The sequence below is a fragment of the Anas platyrhynchos genome, chromosome 6 (genome assembly GCF_047663525.1).
Source record: "Anas platyrhynchos isolate ZD024472 breed Pekin duck chromosome 6, IASCAAS_PekinDuck_T2T, whole genome shotgun sequence".
NCBI classification, from domain to species: domain Eukaryota; kingdom Metazoa; phylum Chordata; class Aves; order Anseriformes; family Anatidae; genus Anas; species Anas platyrhynchos.
In genome coordinates, this window is record NC_092592.1 from 19,710,867 (window position 1) to 19,732,253 (window position 21,387).

Below are 21,387 nucleotides of genomic sequence, written 5' to 3' on the forward strand. Positions count from 1 at the left end.
AGACCTTGATACTCCTACCAAGAGAGAAACAGACTGATGCAAGTCTCAATTGCTTTGAGACTGAACCACCTCCTCCCAAACTGATAAAGCAGTGCCAGGTTCAGAACTGTGGGATCTCTTTAGCTGATGTGATAATGACAGCTGTTGCAATCACTATCTACCACACACTGGATTTTTTTTCCATAAAAAGGGCTACAGCAGTTGCAATAGGCTTATAGTCTTATCTTTTCACAGTTCCTTAAACCACAGGAAGAATGACAAAATGTTGGTTCCCTTTAAGTGTAAAACCTTGAAGTTCAGAAGGCAGGTGTAAGCAGTGAGGGATAAAGCAAGCCTGTCATGAGACATCCCTGTAAGAGCTCCAAGATCACACATAACATAACCTGAAGGTTTTGGTTTAGAAACTTTTCCCATGTAGTTCCAGTGCACTGGGAGGTTAACCTCATTAGAGGTTATCTTGTTTGTCTTTGAGAATTCCTCAGGGCTCCCCACTCACAAACACACCTTTTGAAGCAGTGGGCTGCAGTCACTACCCAGCAGCTGCTGATCAGTGTTGCCCCACACAGCAGTCGGGTATCTCTATGAAAACCCTTCAGCCGCAGTGAGACCTGCCACGGCCAACCGCCTCTGAAGAAGAAACAGAAGAATAAGCATCACATACACAGGAGCTGTTTTCTTTTCCCATTTGCTCTGCCCTATCTGGGCTCAGTTGGCATGCATTCTCCTCTAGATGGGCCCATTGGTACAAATGAAGTTCAAAAAGTCACAAGGGAAAATGTTTTAATAAATTCACCATCTGCCAGGCTATTTCCAGAGACTTTGGGAAGCTGGAACCAGTTCTAGCTTTTTCAGCAATTACCTGAGAGCCTTGTTTCCACCTATGATCCTTTTCTTGCGACGGTGAAGCAGGCGCATGCCACACACACCAGACTCTGGACCTGCACAGCAAAGTTAGAACAGCTGGGTAGATATCTTCAGCTTAAATATCAACAACTGCTGTCAAAGAGCCAAGATATCATTCTCCTTCCCTGAGGGCATTAATCTTCCTGGTAGCTGTCTGCATTGTGCTGTGCAAAGGAATTTACAGATTTGTTCCCAAAGCTTTCCTCAGTTTTAGTGGAGGTGTTCACCTCCAGTATTTGTAGTCTTATGCCAGGAATGGGACATCTACAGCTATTTCCTCGGTGCTCTAAAACCCAAAGTTTGCTCGTAGTTACTGCTCTAAGAAGGGTATAATGACATAGCTCAAGGGGAGTTCTGAAGGGCCAAAGACCTGACACAAGGTAGAGCTCCTGAGAGTAGGCTGGAGCACTCTGTGCTTCTGAAAAGAGACAGCGAAAAAAAAGAAAAAAAAGAGTAGGAGGTGCAGGAGACTACATGCTTATTTTGTAGCTAAAGCTTCAGAAAAAAAAAAAAAAAAAAAAAAAGAGAAAAACTACAGTGCAAAAGCATGCACAGATCCTACAGCTCAAGCTCCAGACTTCTCTGTAGAAAAAATGGGCATATCACCTGTTCTCCTCATATCTTGGACCTTCTCTTCCACATAGTCACAGATCACACCAGCATCTTCACTGTGCCAGCAGCCGTGAATCCCAGTGTCAGGCCTGCCACACTGTCCCAGGGTGTGCTCCACGCCACTGCATTCTACATTGTTCAGATGGATGGGCCCTTGGCCTTCACCAAAATAAGCCATTGCCCTGGCTTTTGCTGTACCACTGCAATGAGAGAGAGGGTGGCTAACCTGCAATAAGCAGGAGGCAGGTGAAACTCAGCACGTTTTAAGAGAAATGATATTTGTAGATCACTCCACACACAGACAGTAGCCCAGTACCTGCTGAAGGCAGCATGAGAATAGGATTCTAATCCCTCAAGCAGATACAGGTCTGCCAGAACTAAGAAATGAAGCTCCTGGCAACAGCCCCAGAAAGACACCGTTCCCCCCAAGAGTTATTTCTATCTGTAAGATGTATCTATCAGATCTCTTACCTGAAACCAAGTTGCCTGCAAACTACTGCAGCATCTCTGTCTGTCCAGCCATCATCACAGACGCTGCCCCACTGCCCATTCACAAATACTTCAACCCGTCCCTCCTTGGTGCTTTCTCCATCCACTAACCGCACAGGAGGCCCTGCAAGAGAAAACACACGGGTTGCTGCAAGCAAAAATACCAAAGGACACAAAGTGTCTAGAACTTGGGTTCTACAGGAAAAAACAAACCCTAGAGATCAGTAAGCTTAAAAAAAGGGTGGTGTTGGAGGGTGGAGACCATATATGAAAACTATATCCCTCATTTCACCTTCTTGCTAAATCAGTAGACTGCATGCATATTAATTTATTTAATACACTCTGTAATTCATATTCTGAAAGCTGAGTAAAGACAAGAACAAGAACAGAAGGAAAGGTATTAAGTGCTTAGGCAAGAATGGACAAGCTTAAACATGCCTTGGAAATAAATCCATTAACTGATAAAACTACTGCATTATTCAAGGCAAGAAAAGGAGTTCTATGTCCAGGAAAAACAATAACAAAAAATAAGATGCTGCATATTTCAATGAAAAACAGCTGACAAATTGCAAAGTCTCCTGCAGTAGACAAAGCAAAGTCTATCAGGCCTCATATAAACAAAATGTACGGTGCTAACTTAAGATAAATTTACAGTTTGAATTAAGAGGGTGCCATCCAAAGAAGAGAGTGCCAGTAACCACACAACAGCCCCTAACATCTGAAGTCCTCTTGCCTTGACAAGGTGTGACACTAGTGTAACTACATCAGTTGCCTGATGTGTCTAGTCAAAGGGTTCCCATGTTTCCATAGACATAGGGCTGAGGCATTTCATCAGGGAGCAATAGCACAGGAAGGCAGCCACCATTCCTCAGTTTCTCAGGTTTGTATTAGAGGCTGCCAACATAATTCTCTCCAGTTTCCATTTCTCTACAGGTCTGGCTGTACAGCTGGTAGCAGAGCCACAGCTCTGTGGCTCTGCCCCCGAACAGCCAGGGCTCATTCCTACAAATCCTTCTCAGAAAGCAGTCTTCTCATTGAGCCTGCACAGGGAAAAGTCCCATATCTGCCAGAGTTTCCAAAGGAACAAACCAGCACGAGATACTTTCTTACTGCCCAGAGCAAGATGCAAGACAAGTTACCCAGGCTGCCATCAGCGACTGTGTTGCTCTCAGGGGAGCAGCGGACCCCCACGTCCTCAGTGTGCGAGCAGTCGTGCTGCCCCCAGTTGCTATGGGGACAGTCCAGGAGGGAGAGCTCTGTCCCCACACAAGCCACATCATCCAGCAAGATCAAGCCTTGGCCAGCAGCGTAGTCCCCTTCAGAGGCCAGGGTAGCAGGACCACTAGAGGAAAGAAACAGAACACGACATCAGATTCATTACAACTAGCTAATCCCACAGAGGGGCCCAAGTTCAGACCCAAAGGGAAGCCAGGCAACTCCCCTGCAGACATCAGCTCTGGTACTGGTGCCCTCCCTACCTAAGCTACTCAGTGACACACCGGCTGGCAGCCAAGCAGCTTGCACATCTCACCAACATCAGCTTTCAGGAAGGCCCAATCAGGCCATTAAGAAAATCCTTAACACTACACTGTTTTGTCCTGATGGTCTTCATTCAAGCACTGAAGCAGTTGGTACAGTTTAGCTACAGAGCAAATGGGTAATAAAGTTTAGCTGACAGAGTAGACAGGCTGGGAGTGCTGAGCTGATATATCTGGAAATTTAAGGAGCCATAAAACAGTATCAAGCCTGTTATCTGCTTTCAAAACAGGTCAAAACAAGAGGTAACAAAGATATCTTTTTCCTGAGAAAGTACGTGGACACCCAATAATTTTTCCTGAGTAAAACTGCATAATGGTAATAACCCTTCCAACAAAGACAGAATTCAAGGAAGTAATGTCTAGCCAAACCCATTAAAGAGACATGGAATCTAATCCTTGAAATTAGGAAGCACAGATACTACAAACACTCAGTCCTACCTGAAGCCCAGCTGCCTGCAGACCACCTGGGCACCAAGGTCTGTCCAGCCGTCATCACACACTGTGCCCCAGTCTCCGTTGTAATAAACTTCCACCCTGCCTTCGCTGGAGCTGCGACCACCAGCCAGCCTGACAGTGCCCTCTGCAAGGGGTGGGAGAACAACAGACCAGAGCTCAGTAAGGGAGAAAAATAGGCTGAACCCCGCTTCTGAAAACCCTCTACAGCCCACAAGAGGAAGAAACCAAAAGGCGCAGATAGTTGTGGGTACTCAAAAAACAGACATCCCTCAGCCTTTCCATGCCACCTGTGGAAAGCAATGAGAACACCACCTAGGCTGGCTCTGATTCATTCCCACCTGTGTAATATGGCAGTAAGGCTGCATTTGGATGGCACAGAGCTGTAGGTATGTACCTGTGAAAGGGTCACAGGAGACCCCAGCATCTTCAATGTGGTCACAGTTTTGTTGTCCCCAGTCACTTTTCTTGCACTGGTCAAGTGAGAGTTCATTGCCTGAGCACTCCACTTCATCCAGCAGGATTGGGCCAGATCCCTGCCCAAAGTGAGCCCATGACAAGGCTTTTGGGTTCCCACTGCAAATGATATACACACATACGCTCAGTAAGGAAGGTCACAGTCTTGTTCACTTGCATTCCGCCTTGCACAAGGACTCTCTGACTTACATCCTTCCATAAGTAATGTGTATTTCTGGCACAGTGGTGTTGCCAATTGTTAACCAAAATGGTTAATGATGGAAAGTCTTGTAATGAGACCTCCCAATACATAAAAAAAATGCGTCCATAACAAGAATGGTTCAGATACTTGAGAAATTCTGCGGACAACAATGCCTCAATCTCAATGACAGGCAAAATTGTCAAAGTTGGAAGGATTTCAAATTTGACTTAACTATTTTTAAACAATCCTGTGCCTATTTGGTTTTCAAGATTGCTCAGTATACAACAGCTCCCATGTTAAATGCTGGATGGCACAGAGAATGAGGTGTTCTCTTGCTTTCCCTGACTGAAGAGGATAGGGGCAGTCACTGAAACTGAAGATATTTAAACTTAATGACTGCAGTTCACCTATGGAAATCACCATTACAAGCTATCAATGAGGCCAAGAAGATATGCATTAGGACATGTATGTAAAACTAAGGAACAGGGATCAACACAAACAAGCCTTGGATAGGGATACACCAATTCTTTTATACAGCATAAACCCACAAAACTGACTGATTTTATACTGAATTAAGTACAAAATCCCTTTATAGGATGACTGAGGTTTTGTACCCTTTCCATAGAAAGGGTTGGTGCTATAGTGAAAGGAGATGCTCTCACATTCTTTATTCAAACTACTTCTGCTACTTCTGTTATCACTCCGTGATGAACAGTAGGCAAATTACCTGAGTCCAAGCTGCCTACAAACCACTTCAGCATCCCGGTCATCCCACTGGTCATCACAGATGGTACCCCACTTGCCATCGTGGTAAACCTCTACTCGTCCTTCAAAGCTCTCCTTTCCCCCAACTAAACGCAATGGGACACCTACACCTGTGTTGCAGAAAAGAAAAAGAGATCAAAGCAGAGCAAGACAGAGACAAAGCACATCCAGCAGTTGAGGTTGTAGAACTATTCACAAGCCAGAGGATCTGTTAGGATGCTCTCATCCCACCCTACCACATCCTCCCCTCCAAACCCCCCAGAAGCATCCATGACTGCATGCCACAGCATGGGGTGCAACTGGTCCACAGATAGCTCTTTAACTGGCTCCTACAATGACAAGGACGTTGCTATCTGAAAACAAAACAAAACAAAACATTTTTAATAAGAGGGGATGTGCTCATAAGCAACTGCTACCTTGCAATGATTTTAGAAGTGTGCCCACTTTGAGTATTTGGGATTGAGAAAAGAGAGATCATTTTCCACTGTAAGGAAATAATCTGCACAGCAGGTGAAAGTAGAACACACTCCAATGTTTTGCTCTCCACAGTTTCCTGACCTCAGATTTAGCATCTGAGCAGTAACAGTGGATTTCAGGTAACATACACACAAGAAACAGGTAATGAACCTCCCCTGGAGATTTACCTTCTGGAGGGACACACATTGCCATGGCGCTTCCCTGGTTACAAGTTCCTGACACAGCTTCCTGATAGCCACATTGCAGCAGGGCTTTCTCATCCCCATGGCAGTTTGCTGACTGCAGGTGCAGGGGAATAGGCCACAGTCCAGGATGACTCTTCTTTCCAGCTGTGCCAATCTCACTGGAATGGAGAATGCAACGGGATGATGAAACACTTATATTGCTTAAGTCACACTGTTTTCCAGCCCAGCTGTGACATTTCACATCTAGTGAGCCCAGTTGACTGGGAGTGCATGATGGAGTGTCAATTTTCAGTCCAGTGGAAAAATTCAAACAAGCCCAAAGCAACTCCCCCTCTCCCTCCCCACGTAATCCATTCTGTCTTCCCACTTACAGCAGTGGAGTTGAACTCAGAAACGGCACCCTCATTTGAGAGTGACTGAATGAAACAACCTATCAACAGATTGTAACATGTCAGCACATCTAAATATCTGAATAAACTTTTTCTTTCTCTGTTAGTCTCATCTCCTTGTTGTTTGGAAGTTTGAATAAGTCCAAATAACAGATTCCCTGAGAAGGTTCATAGTCTCAAAATCTCTAATAGATCAGTACAGTAATTCCAGCTGTTAATACTAAAAAGGGAATATGGTCACTCATCACAGACTCAAACACAAAGTTTCAGAAACTGCTGTTTTAAAAAGTTCTTGCAAATGCTGATTGGGCTTGGACAAAATCATGTGGAAAAAAAAAAGAAAAAAGAAAAAAGAAAATCTGGTAAAGGACCCTGGTAAGCGGGCAATCAGTCCACAAAACAAACTTCTCTCCCAGCCAATGTATTATGCCAGAAGAACAGTAACCAAAGAGGTTGTTCTCTCAGAGACTGTATGTGCATGTAACACTTGCAACCATAATGAGGCTCTCACCTGAGACCTAGTTGCCTGCAGACAACACTGGCATCCCAGTCCGTCCAGTGGTCAGCACAGATGGTGCCCCAGAGTCCACCAAAGTAGAGCTCCACACTACTATCTTCAGCCAACCGCAGAGCACCTTCAAAAAAAAAAAAAAAAAAAAAAAAGGTTTGGACTTGGGTGTAGTTGAGCTGAGCTAAACCTGACTTCTCTCATCCTTGTTTTGGGGTGCTGTTACTGAAATGATCTGTATGTGCAGAAAGTGGCACCTCGACACGGGCACACAGCACACCTACACCTGTATCCTTCACTTTAACGAAGCCAAATTTGAAAGCACTTACTCAGGTGAGGGAAGAGACTTTGCTATTTCATTTATTATCTGTTCTGCAAAATGCAGTTAAAAGAAGAAGCATCAGAAAACAGGAGGACAAATGGAAGTGTTGCTCGTGAGTTGGTATATGGAGAGAGCTCAGCTCCTCCGCATGCCTCAAGATAAGCAGCAGTCCTTGTATCGGCACAGCCAGGACTTCTATAGTAAGTCTAGGACCCACCTTGCTGCAGAAGATTTACAATCCTATCCACAGAATATTTGTCCTTGTTTTATTTGAACTGCTGCAATTATATGAGGAGAGCTCAGATATGGACACTTAAGGAGTTGGAGAAGGTTGTTTTCCACATAACTTCAACTGCTTTCAAAATGGCATAAGAAAAAGAAGTCTCTTTATATGAGAATTAAAACATTTATACAAGGCATTATGCAGCTTAAATCAATTCCATACTATATACAGATGTTTTTCTCTCATACAGATTTGTTTTTAGTTCTAATTCATTTGACAATTTGGGACAATTAGTGTACTGTGATTCTTTCATAGGGTATTATTTTATCTGCTACTTGCAAGTCTGTGCAGCACCCGTTTCTGGCCTGAACCCCTTGAGACAGTGTAGCCCAGGCTCTGGCAAGGATACCAAGCTGCTCTTACCCTGGTTACAGTCACAGTTAGCCCAGCCGATAGTCCCTGATGCAAGCCGGTAGAAGCACCAGGGTGTAGTTCCCCCTTCTGGGTTCCTGCAGTGGTTGTGGTCCCCTAAGCCACGGTCTGGGTACTGCTGCACATAGTCAGGGAAATCTGCCCAGTTCAGGCACTCTGCCCCAGCCTCAGTGACTGCCAGCGAGCCGTTGTAATACCCAAGAGGTCCGATGCCACACACGCTGGACACTGGGCACAGAAAGGAAGCTGTTAGGATAACATAAGGCATCTCACATGGAGGCACAAACAATACTGGACATACTGGCTGATTTCCTGAACCTCTTTTGTGTCTACAATCTTGACTACTACTTGTGTGTTTGATTTCAGTTATATCGCTCTTTAAGGCAGCTGCTACAAGGATGTTTATATATACTACCTAAAACCCAAGTTGATCTGTAAAAAACAAAATGCATAGACCTTTAAAACATGATAAGTGTGGGCCCAAACACGGACTATTTGAAATAGTTCCCATTACTGATTATTTCAGTAGAGGTATTCCCTTTCTCTGGGCCAGCAGATGAGCGTGGCAGACTCTTTGCCTCTACCTGCTTTGGTACCTGAGTATGATACTCTTAAGTTTGATCCTAGGCTCTTCAAAAGATTTACTGTCTGTCTAAACTGATTACAACTAAGAAGAGTTTAAAATTATCTGTCATTTCTATAAAACAAGAAGGTGGGTACTGTACTTCACTGTATGTATGTTCCTTCTACATATTAACATATAACCTGGCTTGTCTGAACTTATAGGAAAGGAAAGGGAAAGGGAACCACTTTCAGTGGGGAGCGTAGAAGCCAATATTCTAGGCCAGTGCCTACATGAATTACCTTATGCAAAGAAGCCCCAACAAATAATTAAATATGGTCGAGAGAGAGAAAGAAAAGAAAATTCATTATTCATGACCCTGAAATAAGAAATAGGGAAACCAGAATAACATTGTGTGTGAAGGTGTGCTTTTTAAGTGTGCATAAAATGGGAAAAGACAACTCAGAAGTTGGTAACAGTTATAGTTCAATTCATTGAATATTCACGGAATAAACAAAAAGATTTCAGAAAATCCTTCTGCTGTAAAGACATGTAAGGCAAACAGCAGCGGTAACTGACAGCTAAAGGTTAGCTACAAGGGACAAAAGTGAGAGTTCCAGTTAGCTGTCTGGAAAACACACCGTGCTTCTTGGATTGACTGGGACCCTAAAAGGAGGGCATATGACAGGACAGTACTTACTAGGAGGAGCAAGCATGCAGAAAAGACTAAACAGAAAAACAGATGAAAGGAAAAGAATGTGGTAAAGGAAGAAAATTGCAAGAGTATTAGACATGAAGAAGAGAAAGAAGTCTGACCATACTGGTGAAAGAGATAAACAGACATTGAGTTACACAGGAAAAAAGAAATGGTGAAAAGAAAGCAAAGAAGCCAGATAGCAGTGGTTCATCGTACCTGTAGTCTCAGCTCACCACTGCAGAAAAGAGTCTGCTTGATGACTGAATTAATAACTTCTTGTTCTTACCTGCACTCTGCAAATGGTTTTGGCTGGGCTGGGATCCCAGGAGAGCCTGGGAAAAGAAACAGAGCAAAAGCAGAGAGATGATTATCCGATGAAATAAACATGGGCATGTTCTGAAAGCAGCTCGGCCTTTTGCTGCTTTAGGCAAACACACCTTGGTAACCAGCCTCTTCCCTGTTCTCCCTATTGCTCTTCTTCAAACCCAATCACAGCTCTGCCCACTAACAAAAAAAAAAAAAAAAAAAAAAAAAAGAATAATTACTGGCCTACAGAGATTTACCCTTGATCTAAGGGTAAATTTCATTTACAGGGCTCTGCTTGCTCTTTCCAGGGTTTCAGCCCCAATGCTCTGAGCAAACAGAACTGGAAGTCAGACTGAGATGCCTACGGAAAGAAAAGGTGGAAGAAAATCGTCATTACCAGTAAGAAAAAATGAACAGCCATGCATTCTCTCTCCATGTAAAGGGTAAGCCATCTATGACCACACGAGTAAACAGATATATCTACCTGATGGGATGATGCTCCCAGGAATCCCTGTTAAAATAGTAATAAACATCCATATACGGAGTGGGAAGCATGTAAAGAAGAAAATCCAACATGGCTTTTTGAGGATTTTGTTTTTACTACATCAAAGTATGATATGTCCTATGGGATTATTATCCAAATGTAGTAATATAACTAAAAACAAAGAATATGGAACAAAGAATTCCAGCATCCTGCCCAGCCCCAAAACTGCATTTCCTCTTGTAGGCAGTGTTTTGGGTGATTATAACTTGACTGCTGGTTGAGAGATAGGGATCTCCACTTCAACACCATTACATGGTATGCAGGCAGGTGCAGGATCTTCACAGACCCAGAGTGAAAAGAAGGAACTGTACGTGCTTCTGCTAGCTCTGTGTAGTTTAACTCTTTTCTAAATGCAGCTGCTTATGAACAGACTTCTAATTCACAGAACAGAGGTGTGCATGTAAAGAAAACTGGCTATTGCAAATAGTTCTGTTTTTCTTCAAAATGCAGCAATTTTGCTTCTTTCAGCTTCACTTCTCCTTGGAAAAGGCTAAGAGCAAACTTTGGGAATTAAACCAAATCCACCTCTGGAGTAAGCCAGGACAGTCCCAACAGACAGCACACACCTCCTCATAGCTGATTTCATTTACAGATCGAGCTTATGAGTAACGGTCCAGCAGGTGTTGAGAACCACAGCCAAGCTTCACCATCATCCTCCAGAACTCAGAACGTGACACTGCATATTGCAAATGAATTCCTGACACAGTTCAGGAACTGCACATCAGACCTCAGGTGCATGCACGCGAGGGGATGCACAGATAAAACAGTAATTAACTGCCAAAAGCCTATTCAGCCAAAAATCCATCTGTCTTCACGTATCCAGCTATTCTGAACCTACACTATGTTTTGTAAAATAGCAATGCTGAAGGACTCATCTGAGAATCTCAAAGCTCTCTATGCTTTTGTGACTGTCCAAGATCACGCACAAGACAGGTGATCGAGGCATAATCCGGGTACCCTGACATCCGGCTTCTAGTGTGCACTCATACACACATATAAACCTGCAAGAGACAGAGGGATTAATAACTGCCTATATGAACGACCAAACATCCTCTTCGTGGAGACTGACCATAAATGAAAGAACCGCATTCCAAGTAATATGCTTCTCTTTTAATGAAAAACTAGTTGCCAGTTTCTGTAGCAGTTTCCAAAATCCCTCAGTAGTCATCATCACCAAATTTTAGTGCACGCAACCTGTGCTGCAGTCACTGCCCCAGGTCTGGGTGGCTATAGATCATCAGTCCACAACAGCAATAGGGATAATCAGTCCATCAGTGAAGAACAGAAACAAAGGATCCTTCCTGCCAGGGTCACTGCAGTGCTTGAGTAACGTGGGGAACCTGAGCCAAAGCATCTGCAAGCCCTTGTGCATCTGCTTTGTTTCCTTTCCTGAATTTCATATGCAAAATGAAATAAATCCCTCCCCAAATCCTCAACCCTTCCCAGAGACCACAGCTGCCTAGATACTTGAGAAAACATATTCAGTGAGAACATGATCCACTCACAGTGATGATATTAAAAAAAAAAAAAGCCATGTGACTTTTTACAAGCAGATAGAACAATAATTTCTTACCTCCCTGCTTCTGAGACAGGATAACAGACTCGAGAGCTCTACCAAGAGCGTGAGTACTTTAGGAATCTTCATCCTTCCTGTTCAAAGTGGGCAGAAGCTCTTTCAAGCTTCACAGTCTCATTTTGCCGCTGGGCTCAGCTGCTGCCTCCTCTTCTTGCTCTCCAGCTCGGTTTCCCCAGGTGCAGGGCACTAGCTGCTACACATCGGAGGTAGTGGGATGCCTCTTTCATTTCTGCGTGGGGAAAGGGATGGAAGGGAAGGAATCAAAGTTCCCAAGAGCATCTTAAAATTTCACTGTCCTCTTCCTCTCCCCATCTCTTCTGCTTGACTCTTCTCCTCAGAAAGGGAAAAGGAAGGGAGAGAAATAAGGGAGGAGAACATGCCCCAGAATTTCTCTATCACCTTTAAAAACAGCAGGAGGCAAGCGCAGACGGGTAGGGCACAGCCCTCAGCTTGCTCCGGCACCTCAGCTGTCCCCTCCCTTTCGCTCGCTGTCCCAGCCTCTCGTTTTGCTGTGGGTATGCTTTTCTCCCGAGTGCCAGCCTCCGCCTCTCCACTGCTGTCTGCCCAGCCGCTCTCTTCTCCTGAAATTCCTTTTTTCCACAGCTGACTCTTCCTTCCCTCCCGTAAGCACAAAGGCTGCAGCAGCAGCAGGGATCTGGGGCTTCCTCCTGCAACAGCTCCAGCAGTGAAACTGAAAAAGGAAACGGCTCGTACACGCACATTTGCCAGAGATTATACTTGTTGGAAGGAATCTGGACTTTATCCCCCTTCCGCTGCCTCCTTGATTAGCTGCTTGCAGCTTCCTGAGGTCAGACTTTCCTCAGGCTTGAACACAGGTAAACGGGTCCCAGAAAATTATTTTAAGAAGCTTCCAGATTTCCCCAGGAGAAAAAAAACAAGTGTCACAGCCCTCTCTAGGATGCATTCCCACTTTTCAGCTCTGCATCTTGTCATTAAGGGTATAGCCTCCAGAGATCTTTTTCATCAAGTGTCTTCTTGACCTTGGACTGTAACATGATTTTTTATTTGATTGGCTAGGGTGATTTCTAGAGGATTAATCATTATTTTATTGCTACAAATAATCTTATTTTTTCCAGCTTACTGCTCCTTCATATAAATTAGAGCTAAAGGCTATAACAGAAGTTTTAAACATTATTAAATCTAAGAAGGCTAATGCTCAATTTGAAGCTGTTCAATTTTTGATTTATATATTTTTTTAACATGTTCCCCATGCTGCTCCTTAGCTCAGTCTAATGAACATTTCCTACATTTATATTCTGATTATGGAGGGATTAACTCTTAGTGTTCTGCAGCATAACCCACGAAGGTCACCTTAAGAAATGAGCTCACTTCTGGCCAAACCTGCGGAGAAGCATTTCCAAAGACACCTTCAGCATAAAAACAAGAAACAGGCTGATACAAATCCATTGGCTTGATGAAAAGCCTCTTTTTTTCTTTTCCCACTTATTGCCCATTACTCACTTCACATGACAGTTTTGTGTTGCCTCATCTTTAGTCACTCATCAAATGCAATGAAATTCCACTACAGCTGGATCTTTCACAGGAGGACTGAGTGAGTGGTAGGAGGGAGCAGTTTCTTGAGTGGATTTGTACCACAGTGCATTCTGGACACGGTGGATTTGGCAAAGAATTACACTCAGTTAATTAGAAGCAAATCTCCTATATCCTATGATCCTCGTAGCTCAGGAGGCAGATGATCAGGTCAACAGAAGATGGAAATAGCTTAGATGCTATAGCATTCTGTAACTCTCAAGCAGCATTTGTAAAAAGGAGCAAAACAAAAAGCAAAGATGAGAATGTGTTGGAATTTTAGAACCACTACTCCCGTGAAAACATGAGGAAAGGATGTACTACTAACAATAACAGAAAATCCACCAGCACTTAAAGAACTCCACTCCTTAGCCAGGAGTTTAGAGGTTTTTGATGCCACTTCAAAACTCTCAAGATGATGCTCATCTATTTAACCCGTTAGAACTGGAAAGGAACAGATGCATTCGACCTCTATCTGACATGTACTAATTTTGTTTAGAACCTACAGCAAAAGCCTGTACTGGACTTCTCTCACAGTAGCTTGCTTCCCTCTTAAGTAAAGGCTTTTCTAGATATTTTGAAGTGATTTACTCAAAAGGAAAACACAGACCAGTGCACCAAAAGCAAGAGAAGTCCAAGTTTGTTATTCAGCGTCCTGATGAACAAACCATGCCAATATACACTGGTGTTTGCAGTAGTCTCCTCTATGGTGGGTCCTCTTTTGTAACTATTTCCTTCTTGCAAAGACCTCCCCCTGGTTTTCTTGCACTTCTAATGACATTTCCTTGAGATGGATTTCAGATACAAAAAGAGCTTCTCATGGCTATGCATCTCTTCTTTCCCTTATTTGCTTATACTCTGCTATGAGTCAAACAATATCAAAATATTTGCCTACACAGAAGGGTTTTGCTATTTAAGTGACCACAATTTTACATCTAGTTATACTGGCATCAGTTTTCTCTGGACTCTCTTAGCTTTAACGATTTCCAAGACACCACAAACTAAATTAGCCTTGTCTAAGACTGACCAAGAAGGAAATCATACCACTGTAACCATGGCACTTTAAATATGCTTTACTTCACCTCTAGATACATTACTTATTTAGAACTTTCCCATAAGTGCAAGTTTGAAGTAGCTGTGATTATCAAAGTCCACTAGTTAACATAAATCACCTTCTCACCCCGATATAAGCATATTCTGTAGTAACAATCTACAATTCCCAACAGTCTGTCTTTTTTGTTTGTGTTTTGTTTTCCAGATTATTCCACATAGACCCTTCCAAATCCAAAAAAAAACAAAACACCTGCCTTCTAAAACAAATTTACATCTCAGGAATTAAACTCCTGAACTGGCAGGACTACTATTCATAGAACCCAGCTGAAGACCAAGTCTTCCCATTAAAGGTATATCTTAATCTCTCTAAGCTACGAAGAAAGTAATTTTGCTTGCCACATTAGGAATAAGAACAGGTCCAAGTCACTGACAAGACTGACTTGGCACCAGGAACTGGGCCTTAGTGCTTTTGCTAGTCTCATAGCTGCATGTCCTCAGCGGAGAATGCAGGGCAAACATAATTAAGGATTAGAAACTGATGGAAGTGCACATCCCTCAACAGAGGTGGTTCTTTGCTTTCTCAAGTGATCATTTTAGTGAAAATGTCACTTATACAGAGCTGCTATCGGCTATTCTCTTGTGCATCTACTGAATTCTTGTTGGTAGCCAGTAGAAATTGTTAATCCTTCTCAGCTTTGTTTGCAGACTAATTACAAAAGCACAATAAGTCTGTTTCTAACTGATAACTAAGGTGCAAATGGAGAAAGAAAAATATTTTTTAAATATAGAAATATAAATCTTATTCTGACCCTCTAAGGACATCAGGCATGCAGATACTGAAGGTTATCTGCTCAACAGAAAAACTAATCAATAGCCCATTTCCAACAGGAGTATTAGGGAGCAAAGGGTATTTTAAAAAGTCAGAATAATCATAGCTATTTTGCAAATCTAAGCAAACAAAACAAAAAATCAATAAATCTCCCTCTGGTTCTGGGCCTAGATGCCAGCCAGCCTAAAAAGAAATAAACAGTGGTATTAAATCATCTTTTTAAACTTCTTTGACTGTTAGGTCAAAAATGACAACTGCTTTAGATTAAATGTAGCTATTCTCTTTACATCTGTGTTTGTCAAGAGTTTCTGAAGATTTCCTACCCTTAAGCAGAGAGACTGAGGTCTGAAGTTCAGGAAAATCAAGAAAAAAAATAATCAGTATTTCCTCCGTAAGAGATCTTCAGTGAAACCCTAAAAGAAACAGCAATCATACACAGAGCTGGTAAAATATTCAGGCTATAACGAACGAGAATAAGATCAAGGAATTCCAGCAGATTTGCTTCAATCCTGTAAATCCTACTTAGAAGGGTAGAACAGCTAGTCAGCTTTTGCATAATTCTTTCCCCACCATGCAGTCACGTACAGGTCTCCACAGCAATTTTCTTAACCAGTGGGCTCAGCACCAGGAGCAACAGAACCTAGTTTTCTTTTATGACCCAGCAACAATATTATGGAGTGGTACAAGCCCTGAACTCAGAGTAGATGTTGTCACGTACTGCAGTTACACATAGTAACCATCAGTGGAATGACCCTAAATGTAAGCATGTCATGAAACATGTTTATACACCCAATATAAGCTTAACATGAGATGTGGAGAAACTGCAACTCAAATTACAAATGACAATCAGTAACATGAGTCTTTTTGGTTACTGCATGGGATTCTCAGCCAAAAGAGCTGCTTGAGTACTTTTTAAAGAAACTATAAAACCTGCATATTTTAGATAAATGCATCTGAAAAGCATTCCCTTTCCTCCCTTCTTCCTCCAAATATACACATTCCTTTACTGACTGGAAAACCTTAGCATGGTAGTTTTAAGTTTACAGTAGGCATACAAAGAGTCAGGGAAAATAAAAACTGAACTTGAGAAGCTCACTGTGAAGCAGTAATAAACAAGACTTAGTGAGAATCTCAACTAGTGAGAACTGAGCAAAATTTCAGAAGTAAAAATACAACAAAAAAGTATTACATTTGCTGTTACAGATTCTTTCAAAATGATATGGTTCTCGACAGACACTACATTTGGTACATTTAGCATAGTTGCTAGCTTAAGAGGTGCAAAACAAAAACTTTATATTGTATTTTAATACAAAGAAAGAAAAGCTATCACCAATACAAGTGAATTTAGAATTAATTTGTTCCTCATTACCACCTTAGCTTGTCTCCTGCAGAAAAAAGAATTAGCAGGTAGCTCTCCTTCTCAGAGAGCATCTTACAGACTGAAAATACAATGTCATATAACAGAAGCATTTTCCCAAACTCAGGTGTGAATGTAATGTTCTTAGTGACCCCCGAGTCCTCCGAAGGCTCCATCTATGCCATGATTGCAACAGCACAGTAAATTACTCTCTGGGATAACCCACTAATGAACATTTAAGTAACACTCAATGGCAACTGCTTCAGTAACTTGAAAGCATACGCTTGAGCACGATTTATGTGATGAAGAGGTGTAGACCTGGGGCTCCACAGAAGTCATCTTCAAGCCAACTACACATTCATAAAGTCTGCAGGTATCACATTCCCCATTTGACTGTTACTTTTTCTTTATGCTCCAAAGAATTCATAACATAAATGGTTATATTGCTAGTTCTCTGAGGAACTGCATTTTTTTTTTAGTATCAATTGGGTACTGGTCCTTAAACTAGGACCTGTTTGCAGTTTTGTGTTACTCTAATGAAAAATAACAAAACTAACAGTTAATTATACAATTTCAGTATCAGTACATGCTTGATCTTTCCACATTTTAGCCATGCTGCCCCTCAAATAAACAATGGGGCATTTTGCTGTAGACTATTATTTACCCACACCGACCAACAGTCTTGTATTATTTTATTACAGTACAGACAACATTATCAATCTCACATGACACTGTACCTGCAGATCAGAGGATCTAAATCACAAGTGTCTATATTAAAGCTGTATTTCATCCTTACCAATATATTGTGTATTAGCAAGGTATTTTGCTGAAGATTTCTTTCTCGTTCTGCAGCCTTCTTGTACATCAGCAGGAATTAAAAAAATTTCAAGAGGAACCAAACTGTGTATAAATACCAGTATGAATATGAGTCACGGTGTTACTATCCATTTTAAGTTGGCCAAATCTCTGGGCCTGAATACTTACTGATAGCAGCTCCTAAGTTAGGCAAAAAACTTATATACAAAGAGAGGTTACCCTTTAACTTCAAAAATATGTTTACACACATTCCTAGAAGATATAATTTCACAGTGAGTACCTGACTCCACACTGTTGCTGGCTGGACAACTCACTGCAGAAATCCTTAAGACTGCAAGACCCAAGAACTTCATGCCAACAAACTCAGCCAATGGTCAAGAAGGCTGTTCTTCCACCCTGGAAACAAAGATGCTGTCGAGATCCACACAGCAGTACTGACATATCACTTGATTTCAAACACTCACAGAACTGTATTTTTCACTTATTATCCAAAGACCCCATCTTTAATTGCTTGTCTGCAGTCCCTTTAAAACAGCACATTATGCACAACGTGTGATATTAGGAAACCTCCTCAGGAGTTTGTTCACTTTGCTTGAAGTTAAGTTTCTCTGGGGTGACAGTGTCTTCTCATCCTCATTCTCCCTGCGCTCCTTCTGAAACAGGAAAAGAAAGCCCAGAATATTATCTCTGTTTATTTGCCACCTTAACACTCACTCTCATAGAGTGCTAATAATTGTATTGGAATGTTTATTTCAGAAGAACACTATTTCTTTAAAGAAAACACATAATAACATTTGGCTAAATAATCACAAGGCTTTTAAAAACCAAATAGTCTTCTTTAAATTGTGAAATTAATAAATAACTAACATTTTGTGAAGATTATATCTTTCCATATTCTTAATTAAAAATATTATAATCTTATAATAGCAATACAAACATGTTTTACCTTTTACTTTCCAGTTTTCTATTTGTTTTTATTGTAATCTACCAAATAATTGGAGGACAATTTTTCATTTATGATGTCAAACTGCAGCACTAAAAAGCTATTTATTAAATGATGATCCTATTACTAAAAACATAAAAACTTGAAATCAGTTTAAGGACAAGTTTTGTACCTGTATCAACCTTTAGACTTTGCTTCAACAGTGTTGAAATTTTAGAGATTAAAAACTGGAGCATATTAAGAGAAATTAAGAGAGTTGGCCAACAGCAAATAAACTCTACTTCAAGAATTTGACAACACAGAAAGGACTGGATGTGACTATTGTTTTATCCCTAGTTATAACATACAAAACATCTAGTCCCCTCCTATGCTCCTTTATTTTAAGGAAATTCCAAATTCAAAAAGGAAGAGCTGTGTTCCTGATGTACATCATCCTGCATCTCTCCTACAGTTCAGCTGGCTTTAGCTCAAATCAAATTGTTCATGGAACACTTATTGTTGGTACACAAAAATGACTTCTCTTCCTTTCCTACCACTAGCCCTAAAGAACACCAAATTGGCTTTAATTACTTCTGCCCTTGCCACGCAGTCATAGAACATCTGGATCTCCTTGGCGCAAGCTGTATCATTGAAGTCATTCTGCTTCCAGCAGGCCATCATTATTGACATCTCTGTAATGCAAGTTGCATCTAGAAGGGAAAAATAAAACAATGAAAGCTTAGGTATGCAAGATTTGATTCTAACATCCTCCACAGTACATAAATCTTCAAAGAGAAGTTTAAAATGAGGTAGAGGAAGATGAGAAAAAACAAAAGTGAAGTAAACAGCAGTATCTCATCATTGCTTCCATTAGAGAAGAAGTTCCTAGCACAAGGATTAGCACAGTCAGAGCCATCTAGTTGTTACATTTTGATAAAGCATTTATGTTAACAATTCAAAGCGCTTTATATGCAGGACTTGCACATGGAATATTGTAAAATACAGACAGAGGGTTGGAGTATGGGAAAATACTCTTTTCTAAACACCTCGTGCACAAATTCCACGGCACAAACTGGACCCCCTTGCCTGCTGAAATGCTCCTGGTCTTTTGTCCGACTTCCCAAGGGGATGCTGAACAGCTACCACACAATTTTTGTTTTGCGTTCTTCCTCTGCATTTCCTTAACGTTCAGCAAACGGAGCTATACCACAGCTTTCCCACTGCAACATTTAGAAACCTTACAGAAGCGCCTCTCAGAGCACAGGACGCTCCCCAGCAGGGACCTGAGCACGCCCTGACACCACACGACCCTTCCCCTTCCCGGGCTGAGGCAGCGGGGCCAGCTGCCAGGGACGAGGCTCGGGGACGCCGCGTTTTCCTGCCCCGCCGCCGGGAACTCACCGCCCGCCGTCTCCCTGCGGTTCGCCACCTGGTCGGCCAGCACCAGCGGCCGGGTGGGGCGGACGAGCGGGGGCCGCTTCTTCTGCCGCCACTGCCCGCTGACCCAGCGGCCCACCCAGGCCGGGTACGCGGGCGCCGCCATCTTGTGTGCGAGAGGCCGCCCCCGTGAGGCGGCACGCGGGCGGGCGGGCGGCGCAAGGCGGGCCCCTCACGGCGCCCTGAGGCAGGGCGAGTGAAGCCGCCTGTGCCGTGAGCGGGATTCTCTGTCCCAAAGTCCGTGAAAAAGTCAGCACCTCTTCGCAGCTTCAGTGCTACACGCTAACAGCTCCCCCAGTTCACACCTCCAACCCTTTTCTGCTGAAAACCCCCTGGGAATCATTTTTTTGTGTTATTTTTAAAATAGTATTTTCTTAAGAGTCCAATTTTAAAAATACGAGAACACATTTCCAAGTAAACAAAAGTGATTTTGCTTTGTCCTCTTCAGAACCAGACTGGCATTTCTTCAGATCCAAATTCAGACACTGACTGGAAGTTCTGAAGCATTTTGGTAGGGAATATTTACATTTCTCTGCTTCCTTTTTTTATTTTTTCCTGATAGTACAGGAAATGAGCTATAGTTCTAGCTTGGCTACCACTGGAAAAGAAAAACAAGCTGACACGTTCAACACAGAGGGCTTGCATCTGCAACTCTAAATGTTAGAAGTCTTTCAGCTCAATACAGAGATGTCACTTCAGTGTTCAACATTCCCATTCTTGTGTGGTTGAGCTGCTCGTAATTTGCCTCTTCTATTTACCCCCCCGATAAACACTTTTCTCTGCTGCATTTGACTGCTGTAATTACTAACATGCCTTCCACAAGAACAAAAGGGAAGCAGCAAATGTTAGGACGTAAGAGAAGTTGAGCTGCATTCACTGTAAATCAACCTCCCTTTTTCCAAATTACATTAGCTAATGGTGGCAGCACCTTCAGGTACATTCACCTTCAAAAGCTGATCTCTGTTTTAAACAATTTCAAGAAAAATAGGGGGGAAGCTGGGAAAGAGAAAGGCAAGCTACACAAGGAGAATTTTAATAGCTTCCTGCCACTTACTGCTCTCTGCATTATAAACTTTTTTCTTTTTTTGGCATTCAGCCTGGGAGTGGAGCATCAGCCTAAGAAATTCCCAAGACGCCAAAAAATGTATGCAATTGTCTGCACACCCCACACTGATGCATCTGAAGCATGGCACAAACCTTGGTTTCAAAGGGAGAATGTAGAACCACAGAAGAGGCTTGATACCCAATAGCCAACTCTCCCTATAGCCTGTATTTTTTACAACTGTTATCACAGAGTCACAAATGGATGGAGCAGAAGTCCTGACTTTTCAGGAGAAGTCAGAAAAACAGTTCTCTCAACAAACTGAACAGTGAACCCCACCGAAGTTTCACTGTGCATCCTGAGCATACACCTATAAAGAACATGTGAAATTCTAACTTTGTTTGCAGTTTTTCTTTACTTGAATGAGTATTATTAAAAGGTGAATCCTAGGCTGTGTTCCAGCTGAATTCAGTGTCAAAAACAAAATGAACCAGAGATGAAACTATTAGCACTAGATCTGAAAAGAAAACCTACAACACAACTGGAATAAGGGGCAGTTATGATGCTGCAATAAATGCATGCTAACAATGCAGTCCTAAAATACATTCAAGATATCATAACCACATCTTTCTGAACTGTTTGGATCCATCTTTCTTTGGGTAAATTTCCTGGGTAAATTCACCCAAGTTTACTCTTCCCATACAACCTCATAAAACCCTTGCCTATCACTATTTATTCTCA

General features: G+C 42.2%; 2 protein-coding genes across 5 annotated transcripts in view; both read right to left on the minus strand.

Annotated features, from left to right (window-relative positions):
- The window catches only part of LOC101802664 (neurotrypsin), a 30,201-nt gene extending 13,935 nt beyond the window's left edge, over positions 1-16,266 (minus strand). For 3 of the 4 annotated variants that reach the window (XR_011810354.1, XM_021269678.4, XM_021269677.4), the window contains exons 1-13: positions 11,637-16,266; positions 9,500-9,545; positions 7,946-8,182; positions 6,981-7,104; positions 6,063-6,238; positions 5,381-5,528; positions 4,393-4,571; positions 3,981-4,122; positions 3,144-3,346; positions 1,987-2,128; positions 1,510-1,715; positions 860-938; positions 505-627 (exon numbers count right to left, since the gene is read on the minus strand). Coding sequence is in view for 3 of the 4 variants with exons in the window: in XM_021269678.4 (XP_021125353.3) it covers positions 505-627; positions 860-938; positions 1,510-1,715; positions 1,987-2,128; positions 3,144-3,346; positions 3,981-4,122; positions 4,393-4,571; positions 5,381-5,528; positions 6,063-6,238; positions 6,981-7,104; positions 7,946-8,182; positions 9,500-9,545; positions 11,637-11,708 (1,877 nt within the window). In the remaining variant the exon portion in view is untranslated. The remainder of the gene's footprint in view (positions 1-504; positions 628-859; positions 939-1,509; positions 1,716-1,986; positions 2,129-3,143; positions 3,347-3,980; positions 4,123-4,392; positions 4,572-5,380; positions 5,529-6,062; positions 6,239-6,980; positions 7,105-7,945; positions 8,183-9,499; positions 9,546-11,636) is intronic. The other variant, XM_038181245.2, reaches the window with a different exon arrangement.
- An 838-nt stretch (positions 16,267-17,104) lies between these two features.
- On the minus strand, positions 17,105-19,756 carry CHCHD1 (coiled-coil-helix-coiled-coil-helix domain containing 1). Its single transcript, XM_021269766.4, has 3 exons — positions 19,569-19,756; positions 18,759-18,877; positions 17,105-17,898 (listed from the first exon to the last, which is right to left on the minus strand). Exons 1-3 carry the CDS (start codon positions 19,708-19,710, stop codon positions 17,785-17,787), a joined length of 375 nt encoding a protein of 124 aa, XP_021125441.2. The 5' UTR covers positions 19,711-19,756; the 3' UTR covers positions 17,105-17,784.
- Between the last annotated feature and the right edge of the window lie 1,631 nt (positions 19,757-21,387).